General features: G+C 38.3%; 1 protein-coding gene and 1 long non-coding RNA gene across 2 annotated transcripts; one reads left to right on the top strand and one right to left on the bottom strand.

Moving 5' to 3' along the window:
• Positions 1-9,726: 9,726 nt before the first annotated feature.
• On the top strand, positions 9,727-21,268 carry LOC148009394 (uncharacterized). The gene is made up of 3 exons (XR_015689845.1): positions 9,727-9,884; positions 17,748-17,851; positions 20,884-21,268. It is a non-coding gene; the product is annotated as an uncharacterized LOC148009394 (long non-coding RNA).
• LOC148009395 (copper chaperone for superoxide dismutase, chloroplastic/cytosolic-like) lies at positions 18,574-21,192 on the bottom strand. The gene is made up of 6 exons (XM_087673514.1): positions 20,860-21,192; positions 19,947-19,985; positions 19,789-19,861; positions 19,557-19,691; positions 19,157-19,377; positions 18,574-19,027 (listed from the first exon to the last, which is right to left on the bottom strand). Exons 1-6 carry the CDS (start codon positions 21,190-21,192, stop codon positions 18,770-18,772), a joined length of 1,059 nt encoding a protein of 352 aa, XP_087529640.1. The 3' UTR covers positions 18,574-18,769.
• Positions 21,269-24,303: the final 3,035 nt, after the last annotated feature.

The raw sequence follows: 24,303 nt of genomic DNA, 5'->3' as shown, positions 1-24,303 counted from the left end.
ATTTCTTGGTCCTAACCTACTCTAAATACAACAAAAATCAGAAGCAAAATACTGACATGATTCCTCCTACTTGCCTAATCATCAAAAAACCAAAATACTTACTTGTTGCAGATATTAAAACCCAAAATCTCCTACCTATCTCAAGCTCCGGTTCGGGGATGAAACCCTTACTTCGTTGCTCCATTTGAGGCCCGCAAGTACTCAAGCTAGAATCCGCTAGTCCCTGCGATGGAACCAAAATGTAGAGACGAGCTACCACCTTCAAGCTCCATCCTCTATAGCCGCGTGCAAGACAAGAGAAGAGATGAGATGAGATGAGATGAAGATAGGAGATGATAGAGAGCTTCTTTTCCTTGATCCCTCACCCTCATATACTCACTCCCTCACACTCTCACACTCCCTCTCTCAGGCACACACAAGCAAGCAAGAAAGAGAGAAGAAGGTGAGTCCACTTTGCCACACATCAAAGAATAATCTCCTCATTCGATTTTCAACTTTATATACAAAATCCTAAATCTCTTTTGGGTGGTCATCCCCTTGGTCGGTATGCCCTTTTTCACATTGTCCTCTTATCTTTCTAGCTTCCTTCCTATGCCCATCTACCTTTACAGTTTACATAGGAGGAAGCCTGGTGCTCTTTTACAAAATGTTTTAGGGGCACCTCACATTTAAAAGTGTGCTTTTTCCTTTGCCTTAGCTTTTGAGGCCACCCCTGCACTTTCGATTGTTTTCCTTTCTACTTCTTCCATTGTGTCTGTTTCCTTCTAGGCCACCTCTTTTAGGTCCCGACTTGTGCTTTTTCACTTTTATGCTTTTTCTTGTGTTGCAGTTAATAGCCGGCTAGAGAAAAAAAAGGGGCTTAAAACTTGAGCGCAATATTTTTTGCAAACATTTTCGAGAGAGAGCAAGAGAGATCATCCCCTTGAGAGGGAGAGGGAGAGGAAGAGGGTAAGAGAGAGAAGGAGAGCTCCTCACTACCGTTGTCACCACCATTGCCGCGGTATGCAAAAAAAAGGGAGAAGTGTGCAAGGAAGAAAGAAGGGACATCACAAAGAGGAGCTGAAAATAGTTCATCCTTGAGTCTTTGAGATTGGTACATTGCATCTTCTTGCTTTATTTTTGTGTTTTTTCTTCTTTTATTTTTTTTTTCTTCTTTGAAAGAGAGAGAGAAAGAGAGGAAATGAGAGAGGGAGAAGAAGGAAGGAAGAGAAAGAGAGAACAAGAGAGAGAAAATGAGGAAATTTAACAAAGAAAGAGAGGAAGAGAGAAACGAGATATGAAGGAAGGGAGAGGAAGAGAGAAAGAGAGAGAGAAAGGGTAACAAAGAGAGAGAGGAAGAGAGAAACAAGATATGAAGAGAGGGAGAGAGGAGAATGAGTAAGAGAAACAATGAGGAGGGGGAGAAATAAAGAGAGATGCAACAAAGAAAGTGAAAGATAGGAAGAAAGAGAGACGGAGAGTGAAGGAAGAGGTAGAAAAAAATGGTAACGTTAAGAGAGGAAGGAGAGTGAAAACAAAAGAGAGAGAGAGAGGGGTAGAAAAAGGGATGAAAAGAGGGAGAAAAAGAGAGAACAATAAATAGAGAGTGAGAGAGAGGAAGAGAGAAATACAAAAACAATGAGAGAATGAAATGATAGAAAAATAGAGGAGAGGGAAGAGAGACACAAAGAGAGGTGGGGAGAGAGGTTCTTTCAATGTCCTTGTTTTATAAGTTCTTTATTTTCTATTTTTTATTTTGATTGCAACGAGATGCATTGAGTGAGAGTGGAGAGGAAAAGAGAGAAAGAAATAGAGAGAAGAAGGGAGGGATAGAAAAAGAGAGAAGAAGTCAGAGTGGGGAGGAAAGATGGGTGTCTTTCAATGTCCTTGTTTTATAAGCTTTTTATTTTCTATCATTGATTTTAATTGTAACGAGATCTGTTGAGTGAGAGTGGAAGGAAAAGAGAGAAAGAAATAGAGAGAAGAAGGGAGGGAAAGGAAAAGGGAGAAGAAGTGAGAGTGGGGAGGGAAGATGGGGAAGAGAAAGAAACTATGAGAGAGAGAGAGAGAGAAGGATGGAGGGGGGCAAATTAAAAAAAGGGAGAGAGAGAGAGAGAGAGAGAGAGAGAGAGAGAGAGAGAGAGAGAGAGAGAGAGAGAGAGAGAGAGGGGTGGGGAGAGAAATAGAGAGGGGGATAGATAAAGATAGAGAGACAGGGAGAGAAAAGGAATGGACAAAGAGATATCTTCTTTTTTGGTCCTATGATCTGTGCAGGCCTCTCCCATATAGCATTCCTTAGATATACTTATCATCCTTTGTATAAATTACACTTTGTGATATTTACGAATAGATTTTCATGTTTGTTTTGGCTCTCCTCTCCATGGTTCCATGTAATTTCATGAGTTGTCATCACCAATCTTGTACTTATTTTATAAGTTATCAGTCTTATGGTTTTAAGTAGTTTTTGTGCACGTCTCGATGACAATTACATATCCAATATGTAATTACTTTGTAGAATATTATATAGCACATGGTGCTATGGGTGCCACCAAATTTTTTTAATATGTAACCATCACTATTTATGTTCCTAATTTACTGCACATGTCACTATTTACTTCACAATTTGTGTCACAAAGTATTGCTATTTGCATCGCAATTTGCATGACAAAAGCAACGCAAATAGCAACGCTATCTCTGACGAATTTGTAGAGACACTTATACCGATGCTTTTAGCTAAGACAAGGGTCATTTTTTAGTGAACATTTGCGTCACTACTTTGAATATCGGTATGTTGCATGTATCTTGTAGTAATTAGAGAGAAATGAGTAAGTATTATGATGTCCATCCTTCCCTATTATTATCTAGTTAGCATGTGATTAAGAAATTAATTAAATTCTCTCATGGCCCAAATAGCTTCAAACTTGGCCCTAATGTTCACAAGGTATGAATTTCATGCAAGTAAAAGCCTTTAATGTTAAGTATATATGAAAACTTGATCTTGTAAATGTTATTGAAACACACCATGTCCAACAAAGAGTCATGTTTCTAATAGAATCTAGAGCTTAGAAATGTTATCAATCACTATAATTATGGAGGATAAGCATTCTCAAGGTCAAACAAGATTGAAAAACTTTGGATAGCAATATCATTGGTACCAAACAAGATTTAAAAACTTTGAATAACAATGCCATTGGTATTGAAAGTTTGGAAACTATGTCTATATCCATCCACAAATAAAAGGTTAGATAACAACCTCATTTTGGGAAACTACAAGTTTTATCATTACCAAGCCCTTCTTATCCATGCTATCAATACGAGGCAGCAAACGGCGCTAGCTTTTTCCAGGAGTGACAAACCAAACGAATGCATAAAGGCCTATCTGATTTTACCGGCGTTATTCCAACTCTTTGCAAGAATCTTGGATTCAGCGGGTCGGCACGAGGGCTTCAAGAATACGACAGTCGGCAACCGTTCCGAGACGGCATTTACCAATCACCGCCTTCAATTGCGTTCTAAAGCCGAGAGAGCTGCACGCTTCCGTTTCACATCGGCGAGGTGTTCGCGAGCGATCTTGTCAACTGCTTTGCACGACTGCTCTTTCTGTCCAGCCAAATCAAGCAAGGCGCGGACTTCATCAATGGAAAAACCAAGATCCCGCGCATGATGGATGAAGATCAAGCGTGTGACATAGTCTTCATTTTTCTTGGACTCAAAGCATTTAACCTAAAACCCATTGATTGAGTGTGTTAGTCTCATTCCAAACTAGATCAACAAGTGTACTATACACACATTTCTAGCTAAGGCTCATGTAATTGCTCTACATTGGCCATTCACCCCATCTCTAGGTTGCTTATTTATGAGTGCATCATAGTTGGTGTCTCAACATACATGTTATCCAACATGCCACTATCCAAGTATGCCACATTTTTAAATGTGTATGTGTTTAAAGTGTGGATCTAGAGCATGGCAGGAGCTATGGAGGATGGAAGATGAAGACAAAACTCATGTTGACATAGACAAAGATAGACCGACTATTACACGAATGAATTGGGTTCTAAGATGGAAGCTTGGACTCATAAAGACAACCTTGTGTAATGGAATGATAATGATAACGACACTAACTGAAAGTACAAAGCATCATGATATTGTATTCATTCTATATGAAAGTGATAGTCAAATACAATGCTTTATAGTAGCTGGGTAGGTAGCATTTTTGCACCACTATGCTTATGGGTTTCAGGACATCTCCTCCTAGGGCATACATCATATTTGCCATTTCTTAAAACCCCCCCTCAAATGATGAGTTCCTACACTTGCTAGCTTTTCCCCCCCGTACATGATAACATGGCTCGAGAGATGCTCATAAGCAGCATAGTCAATTTAAAGCTTGAAACTTTACATCTTTGGTAAGGGTTTTGTTTTACAAAGAAAATCCACTAAGGGAAACAATAAATCCACTATGGAAAAGATAATTTCTTCAAAACAATCTGTCAGAGTTGTTGTTGATGGCGAAAGCATCTTCTTCTCTTTCATTCATGAACTGATTCTGGTGGTTACCATTCTGCATCTGTTGTGCTCTTTTACGGTGGAAACATTCACTGGCTATATGTCCAACCTTACCACAATAATGATATGTTATTCGATTTTTGTTGTCGATGTTGAATCCTCGACCTCTTCCTTTGCGTCCAATAACTCCTTTGGTGTAATGATGGGATACCATCTTTTGCATTCTTGTTCTTCTATTTGTTCTTTTCGTCAAGAAGAGAGTGCTCAATATCTTTAAGTGAGAGATTTGGAACATTACTTAGGATGGACAAGATTCTCATATGGATCCTTATTTACACTTGCATGCAGTATGGCTATTGCTTCATCTTTATCATTATTATTCTTAAGAGTTGCAAGTTGGGTTTTTAGGCTCTTGAACTTGTTAATGTGTATGGTCATGGAGACTGTCTTTTATATCCAGTTTATAAAACTGTATGAGTAAATTTATCTTTGAATTCTTTGCTTGGGTACCAAAAATCTTGTCAAGTTCCTCCAAAACAGTTCTAGTATCTCTGATGCCAGAGATATGACGTAGCACATCATCACTTAGTCCTCACGCAATGATGCCTAGAGCCTTGTTGTTCATCTTTTTCCACTCCTTTGTCTTGAGCTGGTCTTCTTCAATGAATCCATCTTCATCATCTTCCTCCTTGTTATCTGCATCATCCTCAAATAGGTCCCACAAGTCCTTTTGCATAAGGTGGTACATAGTCTTCTCCTTCTAGGCATGAAAGCCTTCTCCATTGCTTTCCATATCCATCATTCTTGCCTCTAACTGTCATAGCATGAGATACATGAGAGGCATCCAAATTCTTACAGTTAACCTCTTCCTGCAGAAGAGCACTCTCAATATCAGATAATTTCAAGGTAGCAGTAGAGGCACATAATGTAGTGCGGAATACATCCCATGACTCATTAAGAGTACCAAGCAAGAAAAGAGGAGTGACATCCTCTGCAAAAGTGATGTCCTGCGAAGTCAATTTCTTGAGTATAGCATGGAACTGGCTGAAGTGAGTAGACATAGTCACATTCTCCTTCATGCGCAGATCCATAAGCTGCTTCAACCAATACATCTGATTCGCTGGACTTTTCTTGTCATAGATATTTTTAATCTTTTCCCACAACTTCTATGCACTCTGTTCTTCCTCAAAGACATTATAGTGAACATGTTCTGTGAGAGACAATACAATAGTGGACTTGCATAACTCATCAAGCTCAAGCCATTCCTCATCTGGCATAGTTACAGGCAGAACTTGGCTATCTGCTCAAGTTCAAACATTCTAAAGGAAGTATTACCACGAGTGTACTCGAGCGGTGTCTATCCTTTTACAATGAGATTGAAGCTTATAAGAGATTTAATCAATTGGGCATTCCACATTAAAATTCTTCGTGTTTGTGATTTGCAAGATTGAAGTAAAACCAGCAATTGAATTGTTCTTGGATGTGTCAAGAAACACAGGTGCCAAGAAGCACTAGGTTAGTATCAAGAGATACTAGCTTGATTTCAAGCTTGATTTTGCTTGATTTCAGGCGGTCTTCTTAATCTTCAGGTGGACTGCTTGAATTTAGGTGAGTTGCTCTAGATCTTCTTTTTGAAGTTTGCACTTGATGGAATTGATCAAATCTAAATGAGAGAAGCTCCATTTGATTAAGAAGGATGAAAAAATGAAGAAATTTTGAGCTTGAAATTCAAGGCTATGGAGTCTCTGGTTTAGGGTTTTCTGGCTAACTGGTTTTTTATTTGTTGTAGCTTGTAGGAGAAGAATTTATTGAAAATATTTTATGGGGAGAGAGCTTGGATATGGAGCTTTGAAAGCCCTATAATTATTACAGAGTGAGCCACCATGTGCAGGAGCTGAATCAACAATACAAACAACAACAGGTGGGTGCAGAATTTCAACGAGCTAGGTTTTTTCGAAATGTTGGAGCAGAGAGCGTATAATGTTGTGAGTTGTTGTGGCAGCAAGTTGCACCCTAAGTTGCTAAACAACTCCTCAGAAGAAATCGTAATGAGATATGGCTTCCACTGTGAGATCCAGAAGCTCAAATGGCTGCAGGTCTTGTTGGGCTATGGAGAACACATAGAACAAAAGTTGACACAGTTGACGATGTTGAGCTATAGATGACCTAATGTTGAGCTTTAAGGTGACGGAGAGGAGCTCCAGGAGCAGGAGTAGAGATCTCCAAAAGGAAGCTTGTCAAGATCTTGTCTAATTGAAGAGATCTAAGAGCTTAAAGTAGGGTAGGTGCAGGGTGGCTATGGCTGTCAAGCAAAGCAGTGAGAAGAAGGAGTAGGAAGACTTGTCCTGAGCTATGGACTGAGCTAGATGAGAGTGAAACAAAGCTGAAGGAGTAGTGCATGCTCGAGTGGGCTCTGATACCATGTGAAAAGTGTGGATCTAGAGCATGGCAGGAGCTATGGAGGATGGAAGATGAAGACAAGACTCATGTTGACATAGACAAAGAGAGACCAACTGTTACACAAGTGAATTAGGTTCCAAGATGGAAGCTTGGACTCATAAAGACAATCTTGTGTAATGGACTGATAATGACAATGACACTAAGTGAAAGTACAAAGCAAAATGATATTGTATTCATTCCATATGAAAGTGATAGTAGTACAATGCTCTATAGTAGCTGGGTAGGTAGAATTCTTGCACCACTATGCTTATGGGTTTCAGGACATCTCCTCCTAGAGCATACATCATTTGTCATTTCTCAACAGCATGTAACTCTCTTTTACTTGAAATAAATATCAAACCTTTGTTCTATTATTTTTTAAGAATACACATTTCATTGAAATTTCTACTTGTTTAATGTATACTAGCGTTCCTTTTATTCACCCTTGGTTTTTAAAATGTGGTATATGTGGTATGAAATCATTTATTATTCATTGGCTACAAGTAGATATTTCACACATCAGCAAAATAGGCCCCTCTCCCCTCCCTTCCTATGCCTCGAGTTGCCCAGCCGAGTGTCGAACTATTGATTTGTATGCAATGCACACCACATACCCAACCAACCGAGCTACTACATTGACTGTTTGTGCACTCTTGTTTCCCTCTTGTATGTGGAAAGACCATATCTATATATTCAACTTTATTTATAAAAAATCACAATTTGAAAAGTGTGATTGCTAAATGTGTACGTGTCTCTGTGTGTGTTTCTCAATGGGCAATGCTCTAATGCGGTTGGCCTCATACACTCTTGTTTATTTCCATGCTATTGCCACAATGCCAAGTGCATATGGAGCTAGCTAGGTAGCCAAGGTGGTGGGCTTTCCTATGGTATTGGCAAATCTAGCTTGAGCTAACTAGCTAGATGGTTATTCTACTTACAATGACTAGTGCGCAAATCGGATGCTGGATGCACGCGTAGTGAGCGCCGGAAGGTTCCTAAGAACAAATAACTCTACATAAACTTCATAAAAGCAAGAAGAAAGTTTGCATGACATGAAGCAAAAAGACAAATTGGGTACAATCTCCATCCATGCCTTGTGTGAGCGCTCCAGAAAGCATGTATTTATAAATTTATTAATCTCCAAGCTAAAAAATAGTCCAATTTTACAATTAGCATGCTTTGGCTTTTGTGTTTGCTTTTGTCCAAATAAAGAATAAAGCGATTGGGCATTCCAAAAGTCGAGTTGTGCCCAAATACAATGTCCAATAATGAAATATTTAAATCAAGCACCCATGTGCATACAAAATAATAAATATTTGTCAAGCACTTCAATAAATAAGCATGCCTAAATAAATAATAGCGCCACACCTTTAATGATAAGACGCGTGCCCATTAAAAATGATAATTTCTTCTAGGTAATCTGAATACACGCCATCACCCAGTACTTCCCAACGCCACCACCGCCTGCTTTACACATCAATTGAAGCATTCACAATTGTTAGAAAATAATAAAATTAAACAAACAAAAGTGAATACCTAGCAGTCTTCATCTGCAAAATAAATAAATAGGTTGGAACTCTGTCCTAACCTTAATTTAATACGAGTGCACTCTAAACTCATAAACGTCCATTAATTTAAATATGTATTTTGTGGAATCACCCACGTGCACACTAAATTAATTTGACACCCGAGAAGGACAGGCGTCCCCGTCAACTTCTCACACAAGGAATCCACCTTGTGTACGAGCCATGACAAATAAATACAGTTTTACGGAATCCACTGCAAAACCTCATGGAATCCACAGTGGAATATGCCTCCTAGCATCAATGACCCATGCTATTGACAAGTCTAGATTGAGCAACTAGCTAGATGGTTATTCTAAATAAGTATAAGAGAGAACTAGATATGGTTATTCTAAATATGTATAAGAGAGAACTAGATTAAGATAACTAGTTGGATGGTTATGCTGATAAGCAAGAGAGAACTAGGTAGGGTACAGGGGCCAATAGTTGAATATGGTCTAGTCATAATACACTTTCTAAACCCTAACAAGGGTCAATAATGATACATGGTCTTCTGATTCGCAACTTGTTAAAGAAAGAGTAGTGGTTAGCCCAGCCTAATATGCAACTGCCTCATTTTACTAGAAGAGTGCAATCCATGTTTTATAATTGGCATGCATTTCATTTCAAAATGGTGCTCAATTGTTATGTGTTATAGATAGGGTTTTTTAAACAAAGAATTTCATCATGAGCTAATTTCAATCATGTGAGCTTACATTTGTTAATAGATGAAGCTCGATGTTGTGTATGTGGTGATGTAATGAAAACTAAAAAATTCTTATTTGTAAAAATCGAGATGCAAATGCTTAGGTAGTAACAAAAGACATTTTTTGTACATCTAGCTAAAAATTTTGGAGTGATTTTAGTCAAATTACATGTATTTACTATTTTTATAATGTACTTTTTTCAAGGGTTCAAGGTTTTAAACATTTTTCTTTACATTGTCAAGGGTTCAAATTATATTTACTATTTATATAATACAATTATTTCCAAGGTTCAAGGTTTTAAACATTCTTCTTTACATTTTCAAAGCTTTTTTGAAACTTTTTATAGTTAATTGTACATTAAACTAACTTTATTATGATGTGGTGAGTTGTGGAAGTGTGTCGACAGAATGTTGAGTGTGTGTTGAAATAGAGAGAGAGAGAGAGAGAGAGGGAGAGAGAGAGAACTTGTACTACAGTACTAGCCTAACGGCGCATGTGTATGTGCTTCAAAGTTGTGTAGTACAAACTAAACAAAACTTGAGTTTGCCAACGTTGTACTACTACTACTGCTGCTACCACTTCTCTCTCTATCTGTTTCTCTTCCCCTCTCTCTCTCTCGCCCGCTCGGGATCTTTGTTACTTCAACAGTCTACCTTCGTCCCTCCCCTCACAGTGACAAGACCAAACTCAGGTGCGCTTAAGCTTGAAATTTTCTGTTTAATGCGTCGTAAAACAGGACGCCTGATTATACATCAAGAATTCTTCTTGCATAGACGTAACAGATTGGTCGGTTAGTTACTAAGAGATGATCACCTTGGTTTTAATTTGTTTTCCTGAGTCCCTTCATGTTTCTCAATTATAGAGCTAGCTCATAACCCCAAACCCAGCTCCATATGAAGAGGAATGAAATTTCGGCATATGGGTTTCTGAATGATAAATGATGGCATTACACTGCCGAGACCAGTTTTAAATTTCACATCCAGAATTGCGACAACATCATCAGCTTCTGCAAGGGAGGCACCACAAACCTAGCCGGGTGCTGTTGGGGGCAAAGGACTGCTAACCCCAGATTCACACAAAGTTTTAGACAAATTCCCAATTGGATTATCGCATTTTGAATCACAACATCATGGGCTCCTGCTCAGGAGAGATCGCATACCTAGTCAGGTGCAGTCTCATACCTAACTAGGTGCAGTCAGGGGCAAGGGGCTGCTGGCCCGACGTGTTGGCCGGCAGCCCCTTGTCCCCCAACTGTACCTAGCTAGGTTTGCGGTACCTCCCTTGCAGAAGCTCATATGTTGAACACTACAGGGAAAAACAAGGGGAAAAAGCCCCATCCCCCACATGGGAAAATGTCAATAACTTCTTGTGATTGTACACGAGGCACATGCCTGAGAGGTAAACTACCATCAGAGGAGGCCTCTGCCTACCAGCTGCAATGAGAGTCCACCTAATATTGGCAAGGGCCAGATCTTCCTACAACAATACTGCTGGAGCATACTTGCCCTACTAGAATCAATGGAGTCAATTCAAACACACACGACCTAGAGTCACGAACCCAAGCATGAACCACTAGGCTATCAATTTGTGCAATAATTTCCACTGATCCAGGTTCTATTTAAACCCTTTGTAGTGTGTTGTCAGCTGACAATGCATTGGTGGACAGTCTTTCCGCCATGAAATTTGCAGGTAATTATAGTACTAATATGAGTGCCATGTAAACTACCACTTGTGATGATAATGTAAGGAGCTGCTTGCGTGAGGCAAGGTACACTCATTCTTGATCAAAGCCCCTGTGAGGAGCACAACACCTTAGTGGAGACAGAGGGCGGTTAGCTTTTTCAGTTCTTCTTGTTCCTTGCTTCACTCGTAGCTCTGCTTGATCTGGGCTAGATTGCACTAGTTTGTTTTTTTTCCTCTTCTGCTGACTTGATCAAACGCCAGATCTCCTCCTGCTTTTATTCTCACCTTGGATTATATATTCCACACACCTTGTCATTTGCTCACCTGCCTATATATATACACACACACACATATATATATATACACCAGTAAAAGCACAGCCAAGCAGGATGTTCCAAGCCTACTGGAAGGGCTAAGGGCTTATGCATCAGTTTACCCTTCGCCATCACCAGCGTGCAGGTCCCATCCAAAGCCTTTCTGGACAGTGTTACTCCTCCCCTGCCCCTACCCAAAACCCTTCTGTGCCTGCTGAACACTCCACCCTGGCACGACTTTGCTGCTACACTTTTCCATTGCACAATGCATTCCAAGCCCCAGATGTCAAGAGATCAACCAACATCAATAACCCTTCTTCACGTGGGGCTGATTCTGAGCCCGACATAATCCTTGCAAAGGTGACTTATCACAGGCATAGGCCTCAACATAGGAAACTTCAAGGTTGTTTGAAAGTTTTGCAAGCGCGTCTGTAAGTCCTTTTCTGATTATTCAAAGTACAAGGCATGTTGAAGACAATCCTCTCTATTATGGTTCGTGTGAATTTAAGACTGAATTTGAGACTGCAGATTCAGATCTTGGTTCTGATCAGAGCATCACTCGGATCATTATATCGTGAATTGATTCATTTTTCGATTATCATAAAGCTTAGATTTTTCAGATCAGATTGACGAGGTGGTATTGTTTCTGGCAAAGATACTGGATGTTCAATCCGAGATCAAGATAAACTCGGTGTTCCCCAATCAAGAAAGGTGGAATCCAACAGTGTGAGATCCCATTTGCAGGGCTGTAAGCAATGCAACCCCCGTCACTGAATAAAAGATTCGAGCTACATTGCACACCTTAGAGATGGATGGAGGTCACAAAAAGAATGAAATTCAGTCCTAAGTACAAGCCACTTACAAAGACTTACCTTGAGAAGGTTGATTGCATTGGGATAGTGACCTAATGTCAACTCCTAGTTGAGGTATTCATGCCTCCACATGATGCACACAAGTGGAAATGACCATCGCACATCATTCGCATCCCATTCAGCACAATGACATTTTTTGAAAAGCGCTCAGTCATTAGCCTTGTGTAACTGCTGTGATGATAATATAAGGAGGCGCTCGCATGAGGACAAGATAGTCATTCGTGATCAAATCCCCCCTTGTGACGCGCAGGTTGTAGTATAATATGGTGATTATTTACAAGACTAGTGCTATTTCAGGCCATTATTTTCTAAGCCTGAGAGGCATATATAGACCAAGCTTATCCAACGGCCTCTAGCAAGGCATGATCCTGCCATTTGCACTACTCGAAGCAGTTATCCATGTCTTTGGCAGGGCTTGCTATTGCATGGGCCAAATACACTTGAGTCTTGACGGACAGATATTAGGGATCATGCAACAAGAATTCAAGATTTCATGCGTCTATGACAGCTAGTGTCTCGCCATTGCAGCCAGCTTTTGCATATTCTCCTATCCATGATCCTAGGCCAGATGTCCTTGGAACTCCTCTATACTAACCATCATAATTGCGAAGGGTTTCTAAAACGAGAGGTATGAAACGGTTTCATAGGTTTCATACAAGTTTTATGTTAGAAATGGGTTTCATTCATATATATATATAAAACTTTAGTGATAAAGGAGCATCCATATATGCAATCATCATGTATAACAACTCATTACAAAACTTCGGCAATTAGTAGCAATATCCATGTCAACGTGTTAAGTAAATCCATGATAAATGATGATTAGAAAAGTTCCAAGACATTTAGGGTATGGCATTTGTGGAAGTTTAAAATAGGTGTTTCATATGTTTATGAAACACATAGGTATGAAATGAGTTTCTTATCCTTACGAAATGGGTTTCTTGGTAAGTATGCTAACCATGTTGTAGCCAAATGATGTCACCTAGACCTTGTACTCATAGGTGGAGAGTAGGGGAGAGACTATTCTAGAGATAGGCCTTCTCTCAATCTCCCAAAACTATCCTTATCTTTGGCTTTCACTCCTAGCATCCTTAGGAAACCATTCACTACTTTTTGTCTCCAATGTGTATTTTTATCTAAAGATTGTCTCTTTAAGAGATTGGTAAAATAGATGCATTGTTACACGCGAATACGCCATGTACTCTTTTTCAAAACAATATATAACTACTCTTTCTTGAATATTTTATTGTACTGATACATGAAACGTCTACTTTTGCAATATTATAGATTGAGACATTGATTCGTATGCCCCTCCAAACCCTCAATTTATAGCTGAAATTAGCCTTCCTCCCTCAATAGGGTGGTAAATAACTTGATTAAACACTACTTACAACAAGCATAAAATTCACGTAAATGAAAAATGCACACTTTACTACTTTTATCTTAAACATTAGATACCCTATTGGTCCAAAAACTAGCGCCCCTTACCCTATTGCAGCATTTCTTTATCTCATATTGTAATTGAAATGAGTACAATTGAGATCTTGTGATCTTCGCTAATCCAAGTGCATGTTGCTGTCAAGATTGACCAGCAAGCCACAAACCAATTTGCCCCTCGGTTTGTTTGGGGATTTGCCTTCACCATGCTTCTTGAATGAAAAATTCAGCCCTAAATTTAATATTGGTTGATTGATCTCTTTAATCTTCTTGATATTTCTCAATTTTAGTTGCTAAAATTCAAGTCATAGGCCCTCAATTCTAAGCATGCATCCTAAGGTGACTGTCAAATCCTAATTTCTATTGTAAATTAGGATTTACAATAGAGATTGATTGAAATCTCTTCCTCTGATGGCTCAAACTGTTAGAAAGTACTGAGATAACTTGAGAGATGATTGGGGGATGAGAGAATCTTAGGAAATTCACTATATGAATACTCTCTATATCATATGTGTTCAAGACTTATTTATATATATTCTTATTTGTTATTTTTTTCTTATTAAAATATAACCCTTTTCTATTCAATATGTAAGTAAACCCTTTATATGAGACCCTTCTGTATGTAAAAAAATGTATAAAAATTATGTTTTAAAATTTCATTATGTTGAATCCACATGAGACATATATTTATGACTAATAACCCTAGGGAGAAAATACTGTAGAAAGAAAGTTTAGAGTCTCATCATGTAAGTTTTGCCAAGCGGTAGCCTTCTAATTTCATTTTTTAGTATTATCTAGCTTATTAAATTAATTATCAAAATATTAATTGTGAAAAATAATTTAATAATTATTATAGTATTCAAAAAATTGATTTCACTAGTCAATAATTAAATTGGCTAAATCAATTTGTCTTTCAAGTATCCTTAAGTAGTTATTAGTCCTTAGACTAGTATTAATTAATTAATTAATGCCTAATCTCTAATGTCACCATCGACATTATTGGTCAATAAATTAGTCCAAGTCAAAATCTGACATCAGGTACCACCTAGTGCCTGTCACGCATAACTTATTGTAACTTTTGCCTTTGAAACTCGATGCATCCTCGAGGTCCTTGGCTTGTTATGATGAAATAATTATCATATGCATTACGTGCTAAATAATCTTGTACATTTGATTAATAATTTAATAAAATAGCATCAGTAAGATTAAAGCATCTCAAAATTCCATATCCTTATGCATGATACACTGGATCTTGCATCCCACACATTGGTTGTTGCATAGAATAAGAAGTTGTATTGTACACTCTTGTATGCGATCTTTGATCCACCATAGCATGGAACCTAGTGCTACCACCAAAGTACCATGGCTACCCCATCATTGCATGTATACCTTGCTATCCAAAAATAATTAAATTAGTACTTCCAAGTTGGCCTTGCATATGCATCAATTGCCCCACCTGTATCATCATTTGCTTATGCTCGCTACCCATATTTGAAACAACATGCTGTTGCATTGGCTCTTCCTTTGGTGCGTCTTGGTATCCCGAAGCTCTTAAAAGACGATTTTTTCTTTTTGTCTTTGTTGTCCTCCAAAAGTACCTGAATTGAGGATTATCTGTGAATTTCATAAACTTTTTAGCTATTATCCTTAGTTGATATTTGAAACAACATGCTGTTGCATTGGCTCTTCCTTTGGTGCGTCTTGGTATCCCGAAGCTCTTAAAAGACGATTTTTTCTTTTTGTCTTTGTTGTCCTCCAAAAGTACCTGAATTGAGGATTATCTGTCAATTTCATAAACTTTTTAGCTATTATCCTCAGTTGATATTTAAACTAGTCATCAAATTCCTCCTCTTGTTGATCACGTTCTAAAGGCCTAAAAGGACCCACATTTTGATTTAAACCAACATTACCAGCTTGTTGTTCATGCTACATGCCCTGTCCAAGATCAGACTCTGTATTTTTTCCAACATTTTGTGAGCTTGCAAATTGAGAGGCATCATCCCTGCTTGATCCCATAACATTGTTTAAAGACATTCTTATTGTAATACTTGGCTTAATATAATTTCAGCACTAGAACAAAGCATGTGACGTTTAATCAGGTGTCTTGAGCCCACCAAAGAAGGGATTGAGTAGTATTTCGAGAAACATGAAACCAATCTTTCTCCTCGAATAGAGTGGTAAATAATCTAATTAAGCACTAAATACAACAATCATAAAATTCACGTAAATTGAAAATGTATACTTTTACCACTTTAATATTTGACATTTGACACTCTGTTAGTCCCAATACTAACACCCCTTGTGATATTTATTTATCTTATATTGCAATTGGAATGAGTACAACTAAGATCCTCTAATCTTCTCCGCTAATCCAAGTGTCTCTTGTTGTCAAAATCAACCAACAAGCCTTCAAACCAATTTGCCCCTTGGTTTGCTTGGGAATTGGCCCTTACCCTACTCCTTGAAAGACAAATTCAGCCCTAAATCTAATATTTGTTAGTTAGTCTCTTGAATCTTTTTAAAATTTCTTAATTTTAGCTATTGGAATTCAAACCCTAGGCTCTCAATTTTGAGCATGCATCTTGAGGTGGCTATTAAACCCTAATTTATATCGTAAATTAGGATTTACAACCGTGATTAACTGAAATCTCTGTGTGATGACTCAAACTATTTGAAAATGCTAAGATAGCTTGAGAAATGCATGGGAGATGAGAGAGAATGTTATGTAGAAAGAAACTTTAGAGTTTCATTGCGATAAAACATTGAAAAGATACTTCTGCTATACTTAAACAATCATGAGTGCTCTGTAACCTATAACTTATGCCCACCAAAAAAACTACATGTTATCTGTATCAAAAGAACCTTGGGTTGCTATTACCTACTCGTGAAGGGCTCCAAGCTGTTGTCACATGCTATAGGATTGCTCCTTGATGGTTGCAAATTATATTAGCAACCTCTCCTTGCTCTCTAATAGCCTTCTTCTTTCCCACAATGGTTGAAATAAGCTTTCACCAACCCCTGAAAACGTTTTTTCCACTTACATGGCTAAGTTTTGCCAGTGGCAATCCTCTAATCTCCTTTACTAATTCTAAAATCTAATTTAATAATTAATCTAGTCACCATTTTTTTTTTCATCAACCAATAATTATATTGGCTAGGCCAATTTGTCTTCCAAGTATTCCTGAGTAACTATTGACCCTATGATTGGCATCAACTAATCAATTAACACCCAAGCTTTAATATCACCACTCACATTAGTAACTAATAAATTGGTCTAGGCTCAAATCTAACATCAAGTATCACCTAATATTTGTCAAGCATAACTTATTATAACTTTTCCTTTGACACCAACCGATGTCTCCAAATCCTAGTCCCCACACTAAAATAATTTACTTGCACCTCACACGAGCAAGTCACATTAGCACATTTGATTACCTTTTAATCAAATGCTAAGTAACACAATAAAATCTCATGTCCTTGTGACGGTATCATCTCTTTCAACACCAAAAGTCCAAGATAACTGTCAACTCAGCAATGCCAATCCAATAGTGCAAACCTGAAAAAGTAATAAGTGAAACATATTTTCAACCAATTTTCAGCACAAGATGTGCCTATTTGTGCTGAAGGACTAAGTCGCAACAAAGTTAATGAGCATTATCAAGCAAAGGCTGCAAGTGAGCATGCTGTTTTGGTGCATTAACAGTTTATGAGAGGGACAACATGAATCTCCCTCAGATTGGGAGTTAGGTAAAAGCTAATGTTTCATACACCTCCTGCTACATGAATCTCCCTCAGAATGGGAGTTAGGTAAAAGCTAATGTTTCATACACCTCCTGCTCCTATACTAGGTGTATGAAACATTAGCTTTTACCTAACTCCCATTCTGAGGGAGATTCATGTTGTACACTAGGCGTATGAAACATTAGGATTTATCTCTTTATAATAATATTTTTCCATGTCTCGAATCATCAAAACACACACCAAACCAAATATTTTAAAACTAATTTTAACACAGCAGACAATGAAGTATGAGAACAAATATTGCTAAATGTACTCCATGTAAAACAAAGTCTAGGTTTTACTATTCATTGTTCTTATAAACCACAAATGCTTTGTACATGCACTTTTTACATCCATATCACCCAGGCTTCACTCTAGTTAATGTGCGCTGTGTATATTGAATTGGTCTGCATATCAATGCTCTTAACACTCACTATCAAATATATCCATGTAATGTTTGATGCTCAGGTGGTTGAACATGACTGCAACTTCTGGGTGCATTGAGTAAGGTTTACTTTTATTTCCAACAATCTGCAGAAGCTTTGAAGAAGTGAGGAGCTGATCCTTGCAAGGTTCGCGTTTTAATTGGCCTATTTAATAAGCAAGAGCATATTGGACATCAAGTGATCTGTTAAGTGAGACATCAAGTCCATATCAGTTTAGTATGCCGTGCATCAATGTGATCTATGGGCATTTTGTATAGTTTTTAGCATTCTCTTAAATGTTACTACTCATTTGACTGATACACAACACTCAACCACATCTTGTAATCAACTATTAGTCAAGACCATATTGGACATGAACGCATCAAGTCCATAGCAAATTGACTTGATATATATTTAATTCTTCACCTTGGAAGTACAACCAAGCTGGACCGTTTTCTGCTATGGCATCCTACTTTACGTTTATCTTCCAATCAGAAACAAGACAACACAATTTTCTCTCTGAATACCTTATGTATTCAAATTAAGCTTTTACATTGCAGTCAAAACAGGTCAATAATATCTGAATGCTCAATATGCATTGTATACAGGGTTGTAATAGTATTCAACCAACTCAGTTTCTATATTTAGAATCGCATTGCAGTCAAAACAGGTCAATAATATCTGAATGCTCAATATGCATTGTGTACAGGGTTGTAAAAGTATTCAACAAACTCAGTTTCTATATTTAGAATCCTTCACCTTACAGTTTACAACCAATTGGTCAACATTTCTGATCAGAGCATGTGTGGTAAATTTTACACCTTGCAAAGTTGACACTAAGACAGGACCATTTTCCGTTGGACCTCAAATTTTTAAAATAAGACTTTATATTGAACTCAAATCCGGGTCTATACTATCTGCATGTAGCTGATCTCTCACAGACAAGACCAGTGAAACACTGCTATAGCTTACTTGTCACCTCCATAACAGATCACCATAACTAGAACTTCACATGGCTACACTACATGTATTCTCAACAGAATGGACATACAGAGCTTAATATTCCTAAGCCTTCACAAAGTCACTATTTGTTGAATCCCAAATCACAGTGCCATCACAAGTACACAGCTTTTTGTAATTTTCCCCAACACCTGCACTGCGTGCAATGACAGCCGCTGCAATCCCAGGCTGAGACTTGTCTTCGCTTGCATATATCACCAAGGCTCTTCCTGCTAAATCTGAAACTCTTAACATGGGCTTGTCTCCAGAATATTCTACTTCACCAGTACAACTGGCAGCAAGTACTCCCAAGTCACCAATAGGCTGCCAACACAATGGCCATCATTAATTAGGCTTCCCTAGAAACAAATCTGAGTTGGTTTTCCCATTATGTAATGTTGTTGAATGGAGTTTCCACTACAAACCTCACAAGAAATAGACAAAGGCACCTACATTTCTAGTTGGAGAACTGCCAGGATGGTAAATTCCACCAGTACTCTCAGCACCACGAGTCAGGTCACCATACTCATTAATTGACCACCCATGAAGCCCAGGTAATAAACCACTAAAATTGGCCTCGATGCGTGCCAGCTCCATGCTGACTTGCACAATACGCACGACTCCATAGACAAGGGGACCCTTGAATTCAGCTACAGTAGCTGATATGAGAAAATCTGCATAACAAATTGCATAGAAATATTTTATATGAGCAACATCACAATGCTATCATATCATCTGTAACTTAAACATGTGCAACCTATCACTGTTTCATGGAAGCTGGCTTATACTATTGTTTTTTATGATGAAATGTGTGCTTTGATATAGTGATCTATGATATTTCAGAACCACCTACCACTAGGAGAACCTTGACCAATAAGCCTGGCCTTCCGACCAGTCTCCACCAAAGCTTCACTCAGGCTTTTTGTATTTGCTGAACCTTGTACTCTGACAACTTGGTTCGGCAAATCGACGTCAACTTTCTTCACACCTTATCCCAGAAGTCAGTTCAGTCCACAACGAGTCATTATCAGACAAGGTAAAAACTGATTTGACACAAAACCAACTTGTCTTGCAATTGGCTGTACCTGCAAGTGACTCCAGCTTCTGCCGAACAGAAGAAACACATCCTTCGCACTTCATGTCCACCATGAACTCTGTCTGCAAAATACCAGATTAAAGAAATTACCATATGAACGAATCTTGTTCTTTCACCACAATTTCATACGTGCAAATGGTAATTTACCAACATATCTGGTGATGAATCTCCTGTAGCTCCCTGATCCTGTACCCAAGGGTATAGGCATGTTTAGAACGACAATACACTCCAAAATCGCAGATTGAAGCTTTATTTAAAACAAAAATATTTCTTGATGCACAGGCAAAGAAAAAATTTCGTTTTCAGCTTCATCTCATAGAAATTAACCAAAAGTAAATTCATTGTGGTTGGCTTTAAGCTTGAACAAGATGATCGAGCAGCGCAATTATATTACCCTAACATGAAAAAATTCATATCTGTGTACCCGCCCATGTAGTAATCCTTATAACTACATATGTCTAGCTATGCCCTAAATTAGTAAACACTCAGTAGAGCTTTGACCCAAGCTGTGAAAAGCTTCAAAAGGGAAGTTATGTTATTTTAAAAAGCTATGGGGAAAAGAGGAATTGGGTACACTTCAGTAACCTTCAGACTCTTTGCTGCAATTCGGTGATTAAACCACAAGAAATGTGGCACATACCCTTTCAAGCACAGGCCACTGTGTTAGCTAGCTCAAAACCTTAGTTGCACAAAACTTAGCATACTTTTGCATCACGTTATTCATTCTTATTCTCACAAAATTCATATTAACTTGCTGGATTTGCATGGATTTATGTGGTCACAGCTCACTGATAAGGCCTGTGTAGCATTTGGAAATCCAAGATAAAGGAGTGAATTAAAGAACCAGCGGGATTTTTAAGGGGTTTATGCATCGAAATGCGCTACTGTTTGTTCCTACATGGAGAGTTTCTTATTCATCGATAACTTCAGCAATTCAGTATCTCTACTAAGGATTTCTTAACCGTCGATCACACAGGAACACGCCCATCTTACTCCTAATTTTATTAACCACCAATAACACACAGAGGCATGCCCAGGCAGGACAAAATGAACTTCTCACGTGTTGCACAATGGTTTCTTGCAGGGAAGCCTTGTCATCGGTAATGGCGGTGCCGACAGCCATTGCTCTCCCAACTAGGCTTTGGAAGATGGGGTTCGCATGCAGCAGGCTCGGCCTTCCGGGGGCGAAAGGGTGGTCCTGATCTGCTTTGGCACAGCAGTGCGGAGAGGGGCCTGCCTGATGAAGATGATGATGGCGATGGCACCTTCTGTTGGGAATGGCGGCAGAGAATAGAGATCCTGATGAAGAAGAAGAAGAAGAAGAAGAAGAAGAGATCGCTAGCGAGGCTGTGGCTATGGCTGCCGCAGACCCAAGCGCCTTGAAAATTGCCATTTAGCTACGACTTATGAAAATAAAATATATTGAGAGAGAGAGAGAGAGAGAGAGAGAGAGAGAGAGAGAGAGGAGACTCCTGCAATACATAGAACACTCCAATTAATAACTAGCCACACTACTCAAGACACTTCCAGACAAGTCCTTTACACACTTCTAGGGGTGTGTGATCACACAAGTCCTAACTACGATCACACAAGTCGTGGTGCGATCCCGCAAAATACCGTGATTGCAAAAGCCGCAGTAAAGACTATAGTGTAAACACATGTTATTCCAATACGAAGGTTACGAGGATTTTGACTACCCTGTGGCACGAATGTTGAAGCAAACAAGAAGTAATGGACTTACTCAAGTTCTTGAAACCCATTGAAGACTTTTGCCATCTCTCACTTCGTCTACTTTTTGAGCAACTTGTGCCACAAGCCAAGCTTAACACCAAAGTTGATTGTCATTTTTACCAAATTGCATATGCCAACTTCTTGGTCCATATTCATATGGACAGATCGACTGTGCACGATTGCAGTGTAATGATTATATCGTCACTATTGCACATTGTACGAGAGGTTGTACAACCAAATATGTATGAGAGGAGTGCATCTAAGGATTGTAGAGTAGTCGATGTCTTAGTCATTGATGGCACCAAGTTGTGCCATGCTCAATTTTGTAATATCCATTAAAGAGAAACCACATGTAAATTATGCTTATGTGACAACACCAAAAACCATAAAGATCAAACAATTGGAAAAACAAACAAATTCCTATGGAATAAATGACAAGCAAAGGCTATAAAGCTTTATTGCTAATTTCAAATCTTGGTTGCCACCAAATGATGTCGCAAGTAATCGCGGACTGGCGAGATGAGGAGGATCAAACCCAATGTTCATGGTAAACATTTTTGGTAGCAAATACCAAAACCTCCTAACTTAAAATGTTGGATGGATTTTTTACTAAAATTACATGGGTCTGCCATGTTTATGACAACATTTTTCAAGGTTCCTATGTTTTAAATCTTCTTCTTTAAGTTAAGAAAGTTTTTTAGAAATAGTTGCAATTTACTATGTTTTAAACCTTCTTCTTTAAATTTTGAAGGTTTTTTCAAAATACTTGCAATCTACTTTGCATTGAATCTAGGTTTTTTGTGAACACTAATCAAACCACCAAACCATGAGATCCACAGCCACCATGCACACCAAGATGAACTGCGTCACTCATCTATCAAAATGAGGCAATGACAAGGTCAAGAGAGACGAGACAAGACGAGATGAAGAATCATATTGACCAAACAATGAGAAAAACGATAATGGTGAGGAGCCATCCTAAGGTTACTAACCTTAGTGCAAGCCTATTGACGTCTTTTTAAAACCCTTCAATACAGAACAACAACCCTTATGATAGAAACAAAGTGGTGATGAACAAGGAAGGGCCTCTTAGCAAAGAAGTTTTAGTCAATATGTGTGAAGAGGATACACTTACTTTATTAGGTAGACTTAGAAAAAAGGGACATGTGTATAAGGTAGCCTTTCATAGGCTCACTAAGTGTAGATAAGCATGTGGCAGTGCCTATCCATCTCTAGATGTTTTTTATTCTCAATAAATAAACTGCGCATTATTTTTTAAAAAAACTCTTCAATACTATTGATTTTACTCTGCAATAAAGCTATATAGAGAGAGCGAGGGATAGAGGGAGAGAGGGACAAAGAATTCGAGAGAGTCTGTGGAAAAAGGGAGAGAGAATGACTAAAACACTACCACCAAGTTGACAACGAGCTATTGGCCTTGAGTGTCATCAAGCTCAAAGGTAGTATCACCCCAACTTACTCAACACACCCTCTAACTCTTGTGAGCCTCTAGCCCAAGTTAGATTGAAGATACAATACTTATGGCACCCTTCAAGAACATTAAGACTCCATTAGAGCAAAAAATGCTTCAAAAAAAGCACTTATAAGAAAATGATTAAGTTGCTAATTAGATGAGATTTTGAAATAAAAAACCCTCCAAAATTGGCTACCTGGATGTGATTAATGAGAAGGGACAAAAGATAGTAAGAGTCAGCATTTGTATCATGAACAAGGCATTGGATTATAGTAATGGTAGGGGACAAGAACAACAATTTAAGATACAATCTAAGATGGAACTTTGGTGGATTGGTGCGGCTCAAGTACCAATTCAAAGCCATAAAATCCTAAAATGGTTGTTCTCTCATATAGGTAGTTCTCATATTATAAAGTCTCAAAGTTAAGGGGAAATGTTAATAGTCAATGGTGCTGGTAGTTTTAATGTTGAGTGATATATGAGTGTTGACTTGAAAACTATCAAATGTATGCTTGGAGAAAGTAATGGGACCAATGCAAAATATCCTTGTATTTATTGCATGGAGCGTTTGGGATCCAAAGAATGGAGTACTTTGCAGCCAACGACAATAGTCCTAACTAGGCACTCCATAGATTTGAGAAAGTTAAAAAATGTGGATGGCTTATGATCCTATTCTTTCAATCTCTTTAAGAAATGTTCATATTTGTACATTGCACGTAGAGATTAGAATAATTGATAAGTTGCATAGGTTGCATCTTGACTATGCATATTCAATAAAACCAGTATCTTTGTCAAATGACTGCTTTGTTAAATGTGAGGCATTGCTCTCAAAAATGGGTTTTCATGGAGGTCAAGTTTACTTGAGAAAGGATCCAATAGCCTCAAGAAAAACAAGAGATGTCTTAGCAGACGTCTCTATGGGGGGGTGCAAAAGCTAGATGATTTCTAGGAAATCATACATGTAAATAAATGAGTGCATTGTGGGACTGCTGGAGAGAGTTGTGTGCAATCACAGCAAATGTGGCTAGTACACCACGAGTGGCATTCCCACGAATGGAGGTTTGGAGACATCTTAACATATTTTTAAAAGTACTTAGGGAACAAAAGATAACATCCAATTATTCAGAAGAGTACAAACATTTAATTGTAAATCTTGTTTAGGCAATCAAGGAAGCTTGGGGAGAAAAGGATATTACTTTTTACTTTATAAGATAGACATAAATTTGAGACTTTGTGCTTTGAAAACAAGGTTTAATGATTCAAACTAATTTGTACTTTTATGGATTGTCACATCATATT

This window comes from Lygodium microphyllum, unplaced genomic scaffold, assembly GCF_053477565.2.
Source record: "Lygodium microphyllum isolate KBCC unplaced genomic scaffold, Lygodium_microphyllum_v1.1.10 scaffold_31, whole genome shotgun sequence".
Lineage (NCBI taxonomy): Eukaryota > Viridiplantae > Streptophyta > Polypodiopsida > Schizaeales > Lygodiaceae > Lygodium > Lygodium microphyllum.
Note: the sequence above shows the minus strand (reverse complement) of the source record. Positions and strands in the feature narration are given on the sequence as shown.